We start from the raw sequence: 16,085 nt of genomic DNA on the forward strand, positions 1-16,085 counted from the left end.
GGTTGGTCTGGAGCAGGGACCTTCCCTGTCCTGTGGGCCCAGGGGCTTCCCACTGCGCTGCTCACAGGCCGCTGGAGAAGCCTGGCCCTGCGGGGCTGTGGGTGCTGGCAGGCTCCGTGGGGCTCCTGCTTGGGGTGCGTGGGTGCCATTCGTGGCCGCTGCTCCTGCCAAGCCCTGTCTTTGCTGAGAAGAGGGTCTGAAGCCCCTCACGTCCCTCACTCCGTGCCCACCCTGCCCTGCCAGGGAGCCCCGATGGACACGAGGGCGGAGCAGAGCACGTCCTGACCCCTGCCTCACGTGGCTGCCCCCCTGACTATGGACGAGTGGAAACCCAACCCTGCCATCAAGCCCCACAAGAAGCGGAGCTGGTACCTTGCCTGGAAGTACAAGCTGATGAACCAGCGCGCGCTGCGGAAGCTGTGCCAGGTGAGCTGCTGGTGGGGGATTAGGGAGGATAATCTGTGGGGTTTAGAACCTTATGAGGCAGCCATGTGGGCAGAGGTGCATCTGCTGGCAGACCCGGGTGACCTAAGAGGCTGGGAAAGCATAACTTGTCCACCAAAAAGCTACGTGCAGTGGCTTTGTGCCCATGTGTGGAAGGGTCTGACATGGCTGGCAGCTCCTTTCAGCTGCAAATAGACCTGGGTGGCTATGGCAGGAGATACAATTATCCGAGCATTCTTGGGAGGCTTTCAGCTAGAAACCTGACTGATTCCTCCCCCCTTGGTTCCAAACTTGTACAGCAGGGCTTAGCCTGCAGTGGGAAACCACCCCTGCTCCATTTGGTTTGCATATAAAGTCTGGTATAAAGCACGACAGGTGGACAGAGAAAATAGGGCTTAGTAATGGGATCTCGTGCCCTGGAGGCAGCTGGTGTCTGGGAAAGCCACAGACTTGGTCACTTGTGCTTTAAAGCAGTTAATCCTTGGTTCAGCCACTGTCCTGGAGGTTATCTGGGGGCATAAGGACAGGAGGGGTTTGGCCCCGTGGCAGTGAGCTCTTCTGTCACTTCTCTCCTTCTCTCCCTGGAGGTGGCTGGGGGGGTGCTGAGTCGTGGCTCTGCGGTGAGCTGAGTGGTCCCTCCTGGCACAGAGGCTGCTAGGAGAGCCCTGCAGCAGGGTTACCTTTGAGGGTAATGGGTGATGGCTGCTTGGGGCTTTATGTCTTAAATCCAGCAGCAAAGCCTTCCCTCTCTACGTGACTGTCCAGGGCAGCATTTGGGCTCTCTGCTAGAGCTGTTCCTCAGAGCAGGGCTGTGGCTGCTGGGCAGGGGCTTTGTCCTTGTGCAGAGCCCTGCAGTCACCACATGCTGCTGTCACCTCTCCACCATGAAGAAGCACCTGGGCCCTGGCTTGCAAAGCTCCCTGGGTCAAGTAAAGAGAAACTGCTTCAGCTGAGGCCTTGTCTTTCAGCCCGGGCCATTCTGCATCCCTAGCCAGCACTGCAGCTCTAAGACCATCCTCTTGGCCATGACCAGACGTGCTCTTGCAGCTTACACCTGCAGGCAGGTCGTTTCCTAGCATGGGATGTTGGTGGTCCAAGATTTCCTTTGTGGCCCTGTCTCAGAAGAGGTCATTTTAGCATGGAGTAGTTTCTGGTTTATGCTGAGTCGAAATACCAGGAGAAAGACTGAAACTGGGAAGACAAAACCAAGATGCAACTTGATAAACAAATGTGCTTGTAAAAATGATGTAGTGTTTTCTCCCTCCCCTTGTTCAGGGAGCAACAGGAACATGGGAAATGGTGATGCTCGTGTTGAGGGTTCCCATGGACTGCTCCATGAACCCTGGACCTTCCTGTAGCATCAGCTGTTCCTTCTGTGTCAGCATCCATGTGGGTTGCCTTGGTTTGCTGCAGGCAGGAAGGCTGGGTTTGCTCTGTGCAGCCTGTAGCACAGTGTGGTTTCCCAAAAGAGACCTTAGCTTCTTGCCTTTGCCTTGCTTTAGTCACAGAGCATTTCCTCTCCCTCTGAATATCCTGGATACATCCTCTGGTTGTGGAGGGAGCGATGAGAGATGCTGCAGGAGAAGCAGAGGCAAACTCTTTGCATGAGGAGACCCTCAACCTCAGTGCAATATTTTAGCAGCAATCTGCCCACCAGTCTGGAAGCAGGGACATGTTGGTAGCAGATTAATTCACATGTATCAAGAGTTCAGTGCCCTCCAGCTAATGAGAGCTTTTCACCCTAAAACTTGATCCCCTGTATTTCTTTCTCTTTGCCTTTTCCCAGAAGAAAGCAGGGGAAATGGCAGATGTCTCTGATCCTTTGCAAGATCTCCTTGGGTTGCCTGGCAGCCTATGTCAAGGAGGTGACCTGATCATGGGGTTGTTATTCACAAGTTGGTAACACAAAGCATCCTCCTCTGCAGACAGGTGCTGTCCTTTTCCTGCTTGTGACTGTGATTGTGAACATCAAGCTGATCTTGGACACGAGGAGAGCTGCTTATGAGGAAGAAGAGGAGTCTGCACAGGACTACGGTAAGGGGCATTGCCTTGCTTTTCTTTGGAAACAAGGAAACAGGAGGGTGGGAGGTAATTTATATGAGTCAGGGCAAACTTGTGACCAGCTACAGCATTAAAGACAGGTCTGTGCACGTGGGATTAATAAAAGTGAATAGAATAGAATGTTCCCATTCCTGGTCTGCCTGCTCAAGGCTTCAGCACGTTTGGCTGCAGAGGTCTGTGTGGGGTTGCTGGTGCCGGACCTGTTGCCACTTTGGGTTGCCCTGACCTGCTGTTCCTGTAGATTCTGACCTATGGCTCGCTGGCTGGGATACCTGGTGGGCATGACCCCCTTGGCTTGGCTGGCCTAGCACTGAGCAAGGACAAGCAAGAGGTGCCTTGAGTGGTTGAGACTGGGAATTTCTCCCCTGTAGATGATGAGATGCTGAATGTGGAGGTCCCCAGGCACCCTGTCAGCAACAAGAAGGTCTTGGATGTCGAGGTGTACTCCAGCAGGTCGAAGGTCTACGTGGCTGTGGATGGGACAACAGTAAGTGATGGGTGTGCTGAGTGTCCCAGTCAGCAGAGGAGCTGAATGGGTGAAGCCTCAAGCAGCGGGTGGTGAGAGCAACTCTGTGGCTGGTGAGAAGGTCAAGAGTGGATCCTCCTCCTGTCTACAGGATTGTGGAGGTGTTTTCCCACATTGTCTTCTGCTCTGGCATCCATCACTGCCATGAGCAAAGCCAAAAAGTCACAGGAAACTTGCCTCTTGTTTGGGGGCTCTACTGAGCTGAATGGGCAGGGAATAAGAGATCTTGACATATGGTTCTCGTTGCTTCTTGTAGGTGCTGGAAGATGAGGCTCGGGAGCAGGGAAGAGGGATCCACGTCATTGTCTTAAATCAGGCCACGGTAAAGCATCCCTGCCTGCCTGTGCTTGTCTTCCTTACTGGGCAGTGTTTGTCCTTGTTCTGTAACTGTTGGGTGCCTGAGGCAAAGGGCAGCCAGGAGAGAAGTCCTGGAATGCTTGTTTGCCTCTAGTTTCCAGAGCTCAACATGGTCACCCAGAGTGTCTCAGCAGTGCTTGCCTAGCTGTCCCTGGGGAGCAGGCAGGAGAGGAGTTGTGAGGCTGGGTAATGCTGTCCCATAGATCTCTGTGCACTTCATGTCATGCATGAAGGCCCAAGGGCTGAATTTCCAGAGGACTAACTCCCTGGCATACCAGAAAAGTAACTCATTGTGTTGCTCAGGCTTTCAGCGCTCTGGCATCCATCACTGCCATGAGCAAAGCCAAAAAGTCACAGGAAACTTGCCTCTTGTTTGGGGGCTCTACTGAGCTGAATGGGCAGGGAATAAGAGATCTTGACATATGGTTCTCGTTGCTTCTTGTAGGTGCTGGAAGATGAGGCTCGGGAGCAGGGAAGAGGGATCCACGTCATTGTCTTAAATCAGGCCACGGTAAAGCATCCCTGCCTGCCTGTGCTTGTCTTCCTTACTGGGCAGTGTTTGTCCTTGTTCTGTAACTGTTGGGTGCCTGAGGCAAAGGGCAGCCAGGAGAGAAGTCCTGGAATGCTTGTTTGCCTCTAGTTTCCAGAGCTCAACATGGTCACCCAGAGTGTCTCAGCAGTGCTTGCCTAGCTGTCCCTGGGGAGCAGGCAGGAGAGGAGTTGTGAGGCTGGGTAATGCTGTCCCATAGATCTCTGTGCACTTCATGTCATGCATGAAGGCCCAAGGGCTGAATTTCCAGAGGACTAACTCCCTGGCATACCAGAAAAGTAACTCATTGTGTTGCTCAGGCTTTCAGCACAGATTTCCATAATTCTGTGCCCTGACTGCTTAGCATTTAAGATCCATCTGACGTTTGAATACCAACAGGGTCACGTGATGGCCAAGAGGGTTTTTGACACCTATTCTCCCCATGAAGATGAAGCCATGGTACTTTTCCTCAACATGGTTGCACGGGGCCGGATCCTGATCTTCACCATTAAGGTATGTCAAAAGAAAAAGTCAACTTGAGTCAGGATGCCCTAGAGCTCTTCTGGGCAGTTGCTCCCTGAATGTCATCAGGCATTCCCAGGGCTAATGTCACATCCCCACTGGGCTCTGCCTCCTGCCTGGATCACCTCCCTTGTCCTCTTGCTCCCACCTTATTACTACAGTTATTGCTGTGTGTCTAGGAAGGCAGAAGAACAAAAAGCAGATGTTTCAGAGTCTGCAGCAGTAAACAAGATGTTAGGTGGAGAATGGACATGATGATATGTAAGGATATGGTGGGACCCTTCTGGGTCCCAGTTATAGACTTTGGGAGTAAATGTGGAATGTGCTAGCTCTGGGCTGCTGGGTGAGCAACACTGACTTCTTCAAGGTTTCAAGTTCAGCTGTGTGAAATGTTGCTGAACACATGGTCCTGTTTGAGAACAATTTGATCTTGATGAAACAGGAGTCCACAACTCCTCTCACTTCCCTGTGGGTCACAATGAAGCCACTGGGCAGGTTTAGTGGCACAGAGGCCTTAGGAGCTTGCTCTTGAAGTTTTCTGGCTCAGCTGGTTCAAGGGTAGGAGAAATCCCAGTACCTCTTTGCTATTGGTGGGAGATTTTCCTTGTCTGCATGAGGAGACAGACCTCAGCTGCAAAGCTGTATTTTGTTCCAGGATGAAGGCTCCTTTCACCTCAAGGACACAGCCAAGAATGTCCTGAAAAGTCTGGGGAGCCAAGTTGCACCATTCCTGAGCTGGAGAGACATGTGGACATTTGTGGGGAAGAAGGGAGGTGAGTCTATCACAGGCCAGGAGAGGGTTCATGGCTCCTTTTTTGGGGAGAAGTCAAGAGAAGATAAGCCCAGTCCATCCCCAGCATGCTGTATGAGCAGAGTACGAGTCACAGAGAATGGCAACTCCATTCCTGGGGGTGAGGGAGGGCATGGAAGCAAAGCATGGCCCATCAGCAGCTCACTGGAGGCAAATGGGAAAAGGTGCCAAGCTGCCACTGTAAGCTACAGCCTCTGGTCATACCCTGACACAAGAGGGATGGGCCCTTCCAGGCAATCCTGACTCTGTGTCCCTGCTCTAGGGGAAGTATATGGGGAGAAGCACGCCAAGTCACCTGCCCTCTCAACGTGGGGTGACCCTGTACTGCTGAAGACAGAAGTTCATCTGACATCTGTGGAAGGTAGGAAGTGCTCTGCAGTGCCAGATGTTTGCCTGCTGCTCTTGGTGGTTTTATGTCAAAGTCAAGGGTCTCAGCAACATCCAGGATGGATTTAAGGCTGTTTGTGATGGGGATGGTAACTTTTAAAATGGGTCCAGCTTCCTTACTTCCTGCTCCCATGGCAATTCCAGGCATGGTTGATGAGAAGGGGGAGGGAGAGGAAGTGGAGACATGGTCTGGCCACTCGTCACCTCTCAAAACCAGGCCTGATCCACTCTTTTTTCAACTGTTGGCCTTGAACATGGCCCATTGCTCAGAGAGGCCATATGATGGGAGTAGCTTCTGAATAGCTCCTGTGGCTCTATCCCACATCCAGAAACGTTGCTTGATCATAGTAATAAGGGTTGGCTCAGTGATGACTGAGCCCAGAGCTGTCTGTGTCACAGAGCAGCCTGGAGCACGTGAGGTGAGGCCATGGGGATGAGCAGTCTGTTTCTCCTGCTTGGTGCCTCCAGAAGCTGAGTGCCATTGGCCCGACGAAAGAGGTTCTGCAGCAAAGTGGAAGGTTATGGAAGTGTCTGCAGCTGCAAAGACCCCACACCCATTGAGTTCAACCCTGATCCTGTGAGTGAAGGGGCTGAGTATTTGGGGAAGGCTCCAGGAGGGAGGGCTGAGCTGGATTGGGTGTGCTTGTAGCTCATATGCAGTGCCCTGTCCTTAAGAACCAGCTGGGTGGTGCAAACTGTCCCTGAGCAAGCTCTTGACCCCAGCAAAGGTAAGGTCATGCTGTGGAAGGGAAGTTCCCTTGCCCTGTATTTGCCCTGAGCTGCCAGCTTACCATGGCGTTAGGAACCTCAGCTTGAGCAGCAGAGTATGTTTGGAGACAGAGCATCTGTAGAATCATATAATTGTTTTGGTTGGAAAAGACCTTTAAGAGTGTCAAGCCCAACCATTAATCTAGCAATTCCAAGTCCACGACGACCTTTGAGCTGTCCTTGGCACAGTGCTGCAGGGTCTGGACAAAGATCTCTGGGTGGATATAGATTGGGTTTGGGAGCTGAGTCTGAAGTGGGGTGAAATGGGGAAGCTGGCAGGGTCTCCAGCAGCGCTGAGGGCAGTCCTGGTTGGTCGGTGTGGTCCCGAGCCAAGGGGCAGGACTCTGCAGCCCCACTGTTGAACAGTGGGACAAATCCCTACCCCTTGGATCCTGCTCTCTGGCATGGCCTCCCTCAGCCCCACTCACACACATTGTTCTCTTGCAGCTCAAAGACAATAAAGTCTTTGATGTGCCTGTAGCTGTTATTGCAGGGAACCGCCCCAACTACCTGTACAGGTAAGCACTGCCAGGGGACACAGCTTCTCTGCTCTGCACCTCAAGACCAGGCATGGCCCAAGCCTTCCCTTCATCCTGCTGGCAGGATCAGGCTCTCCCAGAGGTTCCACAAGCAACATGGGTGGACCTGCTTGGACAGATCCCAAAGTCCTTGGCCATGGGAAGGGGAAGAGCACAGGGGTAGTAGGTCCTGTTCCCCTACTGTGCACCCTATCCCCCACCTGAAGGCATTCCCCCACCTAGAAGGGATTCCCCCACCTGAAGGGATCCATACCCCCTGCTGGACCCTGGGCTGGGCTGTGCTCAGGCTGCTCCATCTCTCCCCAGGATGCTGCGCTCCTTGCTCTCGGCTCAGGGTGTCAATCCACAGATGATCACAGTCTTCATCGATGGATACTATGAGGTGAGAGCACTCCCAGAGGTCCCTGTCACCACGTCCTTGGTCCCTCCTGCTGAGAGAATGTCATGCTGGCCCAGTGCTTGGTGGGTGGTGGGCTATGAGCCTCTTCACCCTGTCTCCTGCTGTGGGTCGTGCTGCTTTTTCCCTCTGCTACACAGTCAGTCAGCTTAGCGTGTGAATAAAGCTGCTTTGGCCTTTCCCAAAGCCCAGGTTTTACATCCCCACATCAGAAAGGGGCTGGTGTGCAGGAGTGAGGTGGTCATGCTTTGTTCTCCACATCCCCTTTTCTTGCTTGATGACTATCACCAGCCCTTTGAGCAGGGTCTGGGTGTAACAGCTCCCATCCAGTTTCCTTGCATGAAGCAGAACAAACCAGTCCAGTTACACCTGTCCAACCCCACTCTTCAGGAAGAGGTAGATAGACCCAAAATGGTCTTTTCACAAGAGTCATGAAAGCTGAGGCCAGGAAGAGGAGCTTGCTAGCTCTCATCTCTGCAGCAGCCCAAGAGGTATTGTCTGGTTGCCTTGTGATGGAGACTGGGAAGGGAACAGGCTTGTTCCTTTGCAGGCATCTCTCACCACTGCCAGGCTGTGGGGCTGGGGAAGCTGGTTTGTTTATGCAGGCTCTTACTGCAGCACATCAGAGTGGTTAAAGATAGCAGCATCCATTGCCATGGCAACCATAGCAGCATCCCTGGGCTATGAGGGGCCAGCCTGGATGCTTGTGCTGCCATGCTGGATGCCAGGGGAAGGGGGAATGGTTGGTGTAATGGGAGCTCCTTCTCTCCTTTGTGGCTGGGAGGTGGGATGGACAGTAAGGGGATGGAGAAGGCCTTGCTGAGGCCTTCTTGGGACAGAGATACGTCAGCCCAAATGTGGATTACTTCTGCCCCCAGTGTGGGTGTGCTTGGTCAGAGAGGCCCCTTTCTTGGTGACTGTGAGAAAAAATGAATTTGATTGTGGTCTCAGCATTAAGCATCTCTTAGGTGTTCCTGGCTCTGTTCCTGCCTACTTTCCACACTGTGGAAATGGGGGCCTGGGAATTCTGGGCACCTCAGGTATTCTTGGATACAACTTTGCATCTGCAAACTAGCAGGGCTGACAGAAACTTATGGTGATACTTGAGGACTGAAAGGCCAAGAAGATTTGACAAGTTCCTTGCTGTGGGATCTGCAACACAGCATCATTTTGAGCCTCACTTGCCTGCAAGAGGACAGCTTCATGCAAGGGATCCCACAGGCATATTCTTCTTGTTCCAGGGAGCTGACACTGGCAGGGGTGGGAAGAATGTGTGGAGACCCATGTGTTTGATGACCCTTGTACCTTCCCCTTGCAGGAGCCAATGGATGTTGTGGAGCTGTTTGGCCTCTCAGGAATCCAGCATACCCCTATCAGCATTAAAAATGCCAGAGTTTCCCAGGTGAGAGGCCTTTCCCAGATCCTTAGAGAGTTGTTTCCTGGGATGGAGGGCAGCATTCCAGGGATGCAGGCTTAGCTCTGCATCTGTGCCAGGCTACCCCCCTCCGTGGTAAGGGGGTTGATGTTATCACTGGCAATGTTGTGTCTTTTCTTGCAGCACTACAAAGCCAGTCTGACTGCAACCTTCAACCTGTTCCCGGTGAGTGACACCTCTGCCTGCACCTTGTCTGGCTGCTTCCCCACGGGTGCAAGGCAATGCAGGGTTTCCCTGGGATCATGGCAGCTGTGACCCCTGTCATATAGGAGCTGGAATCGGTCCTGTCTGGCAGGGAACAACACAGGGAGACACTGCTTGGTGTCTGCTTTTTCCTGGTCCTATCCTCCTGACATCTCTCCTTGCCCTACAGGATGCTAAATTTGCTGTGGTTCTGGAGGAAGACCTTGACATTTCTGTTGACTTCTTCAGGTAAAGCTATGGGTCCCCGAGCTCCTGTTTGGGTGGGGCCTTTCTGGCTGTTCAGGAGAAGCCAGATCCTTGCTGTGCTGTAGCTCACTTGTCCAAAGCTGAGCAGTTCTCAGGCAGTAGCTGTAATTGAGCTCTCTGCCTGCAGAAAGTTTTGAGTCTACTGTCCTGGCACTCGGTGCAGGGTGACTTCAAGGTCTGGGATCTCTTCCTGGTTTGCTTCTTGGGACACTGATCCATTCTATACAAAAAAAGGACTTCCCCATGGCAAGAGGACAGGGACAACATCTCCAGGGCTCCAGTTCTTTCATTAGGAGGATGGACTCTGATGGAGCAGGAGACTGTTGGTCCCTTCTCCATTATTAGATACAGCTTAGTTTGTTTGGGTGTTCTTCCCCTGATCTCACACTAACATAATGGTTCAGATGGTCCCAGCAGTTGGGGGTGGCTTGTCCCTTTGTGGAGAATTTGCCTTGGTTTGCCTGAGGGAAGGATGTTTGACCAGGGACTGGACAACTCTTTCCTCAGCTTTCTGAGCCAGTCAATACACCTTTTGGAGGAAGACGAGAGCCTGTACTGCATCTCAGCTTGGAATGACCAGGTGGGTGAGGGAAGGTGGTGGAGCAGGGACATGTCTGCCCTGCATTGTTCCTGTGTCAGGGCGGGGTCCAATTTCTGCCTGTAAAGTGTGATGTTCCCCCACCATGATCCTAAGTGGTTCTGTCCCCCCAGCCCTGAACTGTTCCTGCAAATCACCACCTTGTTTCTGCCCTGTGCTTCCCAATGGCTGTCCCCTGCTCCCCATGCTGGAGGTCTCCATGCTCCATGGAGCAAGTTGCCTCCTATTTTGGTAGGGTAGGGGTGCATGCAGGGTGCTGAATGCTCCCCTTAACGTGGCAGGGCTATGAGCACACAGCTGAGGACCCCTCGCTCCTGTACCGTGTGGAGACCATGCCAGGCCTGGGCTGGGTGCTCCGCAAGAGCCTGTACAAGGATGAGCTGGAGCCAAAGTGGCCAACCCCTGAAAAGGTGAGTATCCTAGAGGGACCCTGTCTTCTGCAGCCCCATATCAGCCCCTCAGCAGCCCCTGATCGTCACCCAGTCTTTGTGGGTACAGCTCTTGGAGGGGCCCTGAGCTTCCACTGGGAAGGATGCCCAAGCAGAATGGATTAGGGACAGTCAGTAACTTAAGGATCACATAACCAGACATGGAGCTGCCTGGAACAGCCTACGCAGGCTGGGCCTAAAAGGGGCTAGAGATGTTCTAGGCAACCAGAAAGGTCCCTGGATGGCCATATTACCAAATCATGTGCTCAGACTTGAATGTGAGTGGCAGTTTCCCCTCCTCAGCTCTGGGACTGGGACATGTGGATGCGGATGCCGGAGCAGCGGAAGGGCCGGGAATGCATCATCCCTGACATCTCGCGCTCCTACCACTTCGGCATCGTGGGGCTTAACATGAACGGCTACTTCCACGTGAGTGACCTCCCTCAGCCCCCAGGCCCTGCCCTGGTGCTGAGCTCCGACTCAGCCACCTTTCCAGGTAGCAGAGATGCTTGAGATGACCTCTAAATGCTGCTGACTCCAGACCAAACCCTGTTTCCTTCATTCCTTTCTCTCTTCCTCCCAGGAAGCCTATTTCAAGAAGCACAAGTTCAACACAGTTCCAAACGTCCAGTTTAAAAATGTGGAGAGGTGAGTGCTGATCAGGATGAGATCTGGATGAAACAATTGCTTGACCTGTCCCTTGTCCCCTTGTGCTGGGGACATCTCACTTCCTTCTGGAGCAAAAGCCATAACCTCCAGCCCCTGGGGAATGTTGCAGTGGTTTTTGTGAGGTTGGATTCAGCCACCCTGTGCCCCTGATGGACATGTTAAATGGTCACCTGTTTCTGTCTCATCCTCCAGGTTATGTGGCAGTCTCTGCTCTCCATACATTGGTTCTAACCTACCTTTTTGTGTTACACTGGGGCAGTTTTAAGTTTGGATCATTTTGGGGTGATCCCTGCTTGTCAGGCTGTCTGTTTCTGCCCTGATCCCTGCTCTCTCCTCCAACAGCTTGAGGAAGGATGCCTACGAGACTGAAATTCATCGGCTCCTGGGGTAGGTGCCTTCAGGACAGTTGGGAGACCATGGGGCATGCTGGGTGAACCAACCAGTCCAGAAGAAAGGGTGGAGGTGGCCTTGGCATCACCAGGCACCACTTGCCTGTCTGAAGTTCCCTGCAGTGGGAACAGGGAGGAGGTGAGGTCCCCTCTCACTCCCTGTGCTGTTTCCACAGTGAGGCTGAAGTCTTGGACCACAGCAAGAACCCATGTGAGGACTCTTTTGTGCCCAACACTGAGGGCAAGGTCTATGTCATGTTCATCAGGATGGAGCAGGAAGCAGATTTCACCACCTGGACTCAGCTTGCCAAGGTGAGACCCTGACACAGCCAGTCCTGACCCCTGCCCTGATCTCAACATTGCTGGGGAACATCTGGTGGCTGTTCTTGGGTTTGCCCATTGCCTGGAATTCAGGTCAGCAAATGGATTCTTGCTGCCCTTTGGTGGTATCTTAGCTTTTGGTATTAACAGAAGCACTGGGTAATCAAGGGCAGATGCTTGGCTTGGTGGAGATTAAATCCTATGACCTTGTGTGGGACCCCAGGGTGTGAGCTTTTCTGGATGATGGAGGTGATGGTCAAACCACCTGTCCTAAGGCAGGGATGGGAATGGGTTCCCCCTCTTCTCTCACGGACAGTGACTGGGGCAGCGCTGTGCTGCGCTGCCCCAGTCACTGCACTATCCGCTCTGCTGTGTCATGCTGAGGGACAGCAGATGTGGCTTTTCCCTTGCCAGGGGATATCTGGCCCTGGTGTCTGGGCGCTGTGCTGCGCTGCCCCAGTCACTGCACTATCCGCTCTGCTGTGTCATGCTGAGGGACAGCAGATGTGGCTTTTCCCTTGCCAGGGGATATCTGGCCCTGGTGTCTGTCCCCAGACTCTGATGCCCCTCCCCACCATCCTAGTGCCTCCACATCTGGGACCTGGACGTCCGTGGGAACCATAAGGGGCTGTGGCGGCTTTTCCGCAAGAAGAACCACTTCCTCGTGGTGGGGGTCCCTGCCTCCCCCTACTCGTGAGTACTGGGGCCACAGCAATTGGGGTAATTCTCCCCCATCCTTACAGCACTGTCCTCTGCTGAGGACACTGCATCATCTGCTTCTGTCCCAACTTAATCCTGGGGCATACCACCTCCCTTCTGAATTGTTGGGGTGGAAGGGGGGACAGGTTTTGTGTCCAGGGCTGGAGGATGTCCTAGAGGGAAGGAGGTCACACCAGGAAGGCAGGCAGTGCTGCTGGGAGTGGGGGTCCTGAGGGAGACCACCACATCTGCCTGCTCCCATGCAACCTCTTCATCTTCAGGTTCAAGAAGCCCTCATCAGTGACACCGATCTACATGGAGCCCCCTGCCAAGGAGGAGGGGGCAGTGGCAGTGCCAGCGGTGGCTGCAGCAGAGCAGACGTGAGACTGGCAGCTGGGAAGTGAGGGGGACTGGGAGAAGATGGAGACCTTCATGGTACAGAGAGAGAGGTGGCAGCAGCTCTTGGAGGCTGGTGGCAGGACACAGACACACATTTCAGGCTGCAAAATGAGACCTTGGGCTCCCTCCAGCCCCCTGTTGGGGTCTCCCTCTCCCTCGAACTGGACAGGGTCCTTCCCATCCCAGGAATTTCCTTTTTTTTTTTTTTTAACAGAGACTCTTTACTAATGCTGCTCCTGTTGCCCCCTGGCTGGGCAAGGCTGGAGGAAGGAGATGCTCAGTTGGGGACTAAAGGGGGCCTTGAGAAACACCTCTGCTTCCCTTTTTGGTCCCCAAGTCCTGAGAACGCAGTATGCTTGGGTGGAAGTGCTGCAGCCTGCCAGCTGGGTGTTTATTTATTAACTCTTTCCTGGCTGGCTTCATCCCCAGTGGGGAACACTGTGGTGAAGAGGGGATCATCCAACATTTCTTCTATCTCCTGCACAGTGGATGCACCTTGAAGACTGTATGCTGGGTTAGACATATCCCTGCATGCCAGCTTTGCTTCTTGGGCTACAGCAACTGGTGCATCCCCAGCTCATAGGCAAAAGGGAGTGCTGAAGAGGAGCTGAACTTGCTGTGGATGTGTAGGGGACACCCTGTACCCAGCACGAGGGTGATCAGGTGCCCCTTTACCTGTGGTTCTGGGAGCTGGAGATGACTAGATGGAAGCAGATCACCATCTTCATTCACCTTCACTCTGGGGAGCAGCAGCCCAGCCCTCTGAGTCATGAGAGAGGGGGTGTAAGTGCCTTGCAGAGCAAGATGGGAGCAGCCAGCAAGCATCCCCCTGGCTGCAGGGGCAGGTTGGACTGGGGTCCTCTGGAGTGAGAGGTCCTGTGCTCTGGTGAGGTCCTTGCCTGTGGTACTGTACCCTGCCTCTCCTTCCTTTCTGGCCAGGTACCCCCAGCTCTTGCTGAAGGCAGAGCAGGTTTGTTCTCCTGAATATTCCCCCTCACCATGGTATCTTGCTAGCAGGGAGGCTGTGAGCTGAGCTGGGATGAGCGGCCTGGCTGTCCTGCTGTGGTACAACCCTCCTGGGTAGGGAGAGGAAGGGGGTCTCTAACCTTTCTCCCGTGCCTTAGGAAGGACCCCAGGGCCCCCTCCTGCCCCCAGTCATTTGGTACCAATATTCCCCCGCCCCCCACTGGGGGCAGTCCTGGTTCCCTTGCTCAGTGTACCTCCCTGTCTCATCCATGCAGCAAGAGATCTGTTCTCTGCCCGGCTTCCTCAGGCTTGGGCAGGGATGCTATGCTCTGGTTTGCCTTTGGGAGAAGGTTTTGCTGCTCAGCCCCTTTTGCTGTGGTCGCAAGGGCTCTTCCTCTTCATTTTCTCACTGTGAACTGAGCATCGGGGTCTACACTACACTAACTTATTTATTTATTGCTTGTGGGGAGGGGAGTTTAGGAGGAAAGCAGGGTGGAGAGCTGAGAGCTCTCAGTCTATGTGGGAGCAGTCATGGAAGGTTTGTCTCTTGTCCCTTTGGCTCCATCCTCTGTTCCTCTTCTTCCTCCTTTGTCCAGCATAGGAAATCTGCACCTCTTGTGCCAAAATGAGCTCTATGTGGATGCAGCACAGCTCTAGTGTGGCTGCAGGGATTCTAGCCCCTGTGGTCCCTTACCTGTCTGTCCCAGCAGCAGGGACAGGACGGATGTAGGAGGGAGACAGGAGAGTGCAGGTTGGCACCCTTGAGATGGTGGTACTGGGCTTGGGTTCAGCCCTGCTCTTGTCTGCCACCACCAGTGCTGCCCTTTGCTGGAACTCTGCTCTGGCAGCCAGTGGGCAGGTGGCCTCTCTGCAGGTCCTTTTGGCACGATGGGAAAGGGAATCTGTTTCTTCCTGGAGAAAACAGCTCGCTTTCCATACCCTGCTTCAGAAAAACTTGCACAGCCCTCCACCATGATGCCCTTTCCTTGGCATCCCTATTCCCAAGGCCCTGTTCCCCTTCTCCCTGAAACTAAATGTGCACCCCTTTCCCTTTTTCTCTGGCAGGGCTCAGGCTTGGCTTCCTCTCTTTCCTCCTGCGGCTGGGGAAGGTGATCCTATGGCCAGGGAATGGCTAAATGCAAGTTCCCTTCTCTTCTGCTGCTCTCCTGGCCATGACCAGAGGGCCATGGCTCCCTGTTCTCAGCAACAGCAGGACTTGACTGGTGGGCTTCAATCTTTCCCCTCTCTGCACACTGCCATGGGCCTGCTGGCTGCTGTTCTCTGTCCCTCCCTGTTCCCCCAGCAAGGCTCTGGTGCAGCAACCATGGCAGGGCTGGGTGTGTGGGCATCCCCAGGGCTTGCTGCTTTCTGGATCAAATTATTTTTTCAAGATTAAACATTGCAAAGCTGTTGAGCCTCATTGTATTTCATGGCTGGCCTGCTCTAAGAGTCCCTGCCTTGTGGCCATCTGCTGTGAAAGAACAGACCCCTGTCCTCTGTGGCACCTCTGCCCTGTGCACTGCAGGGCTGGTTGTGGTCTAACAGTGGCCCCAGGCATTTGCCCTGCAGCTCCCCTGCCAGCAGAGGTCCACTGTGAGCAGCTGGCACAGGTATGTGAGCTGTTTCCTCCTCAGGCTTTATCAGCTTTATCACCTTTATCTTCAGCAACCAACGGAAACTGACCAGATGAATGGGGACTTGTTTGGTGTAACCAGCCACTGTGCTCCTACCTCCTGCAACCTCCAGCTGCTGTCCTCTGAGAAATACAGACCTGTGGCCCTTTGCTTCTGGCTTGGTGTCCCCTCCAGGGTCAGTGAGATGAAGTGTTTACTTGTGGTGGGCAGCAAGCCTCCAGCCCCAGTATTTATACCCCACCATCCAGCAGTCTGAGCCCTGTAGGGCTGAGCTGCATTTCTGGCCTCTGGTGGATTTGGGTTTCTTTCCTTTGAGAGAAATGGGGTCTTGGAATAAGAGCTGGAGGGAACAGGGCCCCTGCCATCATCAACTGGAGCTGAGACCTGACAATTTGTGTTGTGCCACACCAGAGGCAGCCCTCTCATTGCTCCTGAGTTGTTCAACATCTGCCTGGTTGTGGTTGGGGTGGGCAAAGCAAGAGTAGGGGCTGCAGGAGAGACCTCCAGCAAACCCACTTCTGCAGCACAGCAGGCTCCCCTCCTCCTGAGGGGCTGAGTGCCAACAGGGTGAATCAAAGCCAAGTGAGGAGCTGGGTCGGTTCTGCCATGAATAAAAATAGCTGGAACTCCTCTGGGCCAGCCCCCTGTGGGAGCCTTTTGCGAGAGGCCCATGAGATCTTCAAAATCTCTGGGTGTCCAGGAGCCAGCTGGGTAACTGGCCCATCACCAGCCCTCCATGGGAATCCCAACACACCA

General features: G+C 53.8%; 1 protein-coding gene across 1 annotated transcript; it reads left to right on the top strand.

Moving 5' to 3' along the window:
* Positions 1 to 315: 315 nt before the first annotated feature.
* Positions 316 to 12,714, top strand: POMGNT1 (protein O-linked mannose N-acetylglucosaminyltransferase 1 (beta 1,2-)). The gene is given in 22 exon segments (XM_010006546.1): positions 316 to 426; positions 2,370 to 2,478; positions 2,877 to 2,992; positions 3,288 to 3,353; positions 4,317 to 4,430; positions 5,095 to 5,212; positions 5,513 to 5,611; positions 6,106 to 6,126; positions 6,129 to 6,214; positions 6,853 to 6,923; positions 7,251 to 7,326; positions 8,660 to 8,743; positions 8,900 to 8,941; positions 9,150 to 9,208; positions 9,734 to 9,806; positions 10,106 to 10,234; positions 10,556 to 10,681; positions 10,836 to 10,900; positions 11,264 to 11,308; positions 11,487 to 11,622; positions 12,215 to 12,324; positions 12,612 to 12,714. Coding segments are annotated over 22 exon segments (1,959 nt in total).
* The last annotated feature ends 3,371 nt before the right edge of the window (positions 12,715 to 16,085 follow it).

This window comes from Chaetura pelagica, unplaced genomic scaffold (genome assembly GCF_000747805.2).
Source record: "Chaetura pelagica isolate M959 unplaced genomic scaffold, ChaPel_1.0 scaffold69, whole genome shotgun sequence".
Taxonomy (NCBI): Eukaryota; Metazoa; Chordata; class Aves; order Apodiformes; family Apodidae; genus Chaetura; species Chaetura pelagica.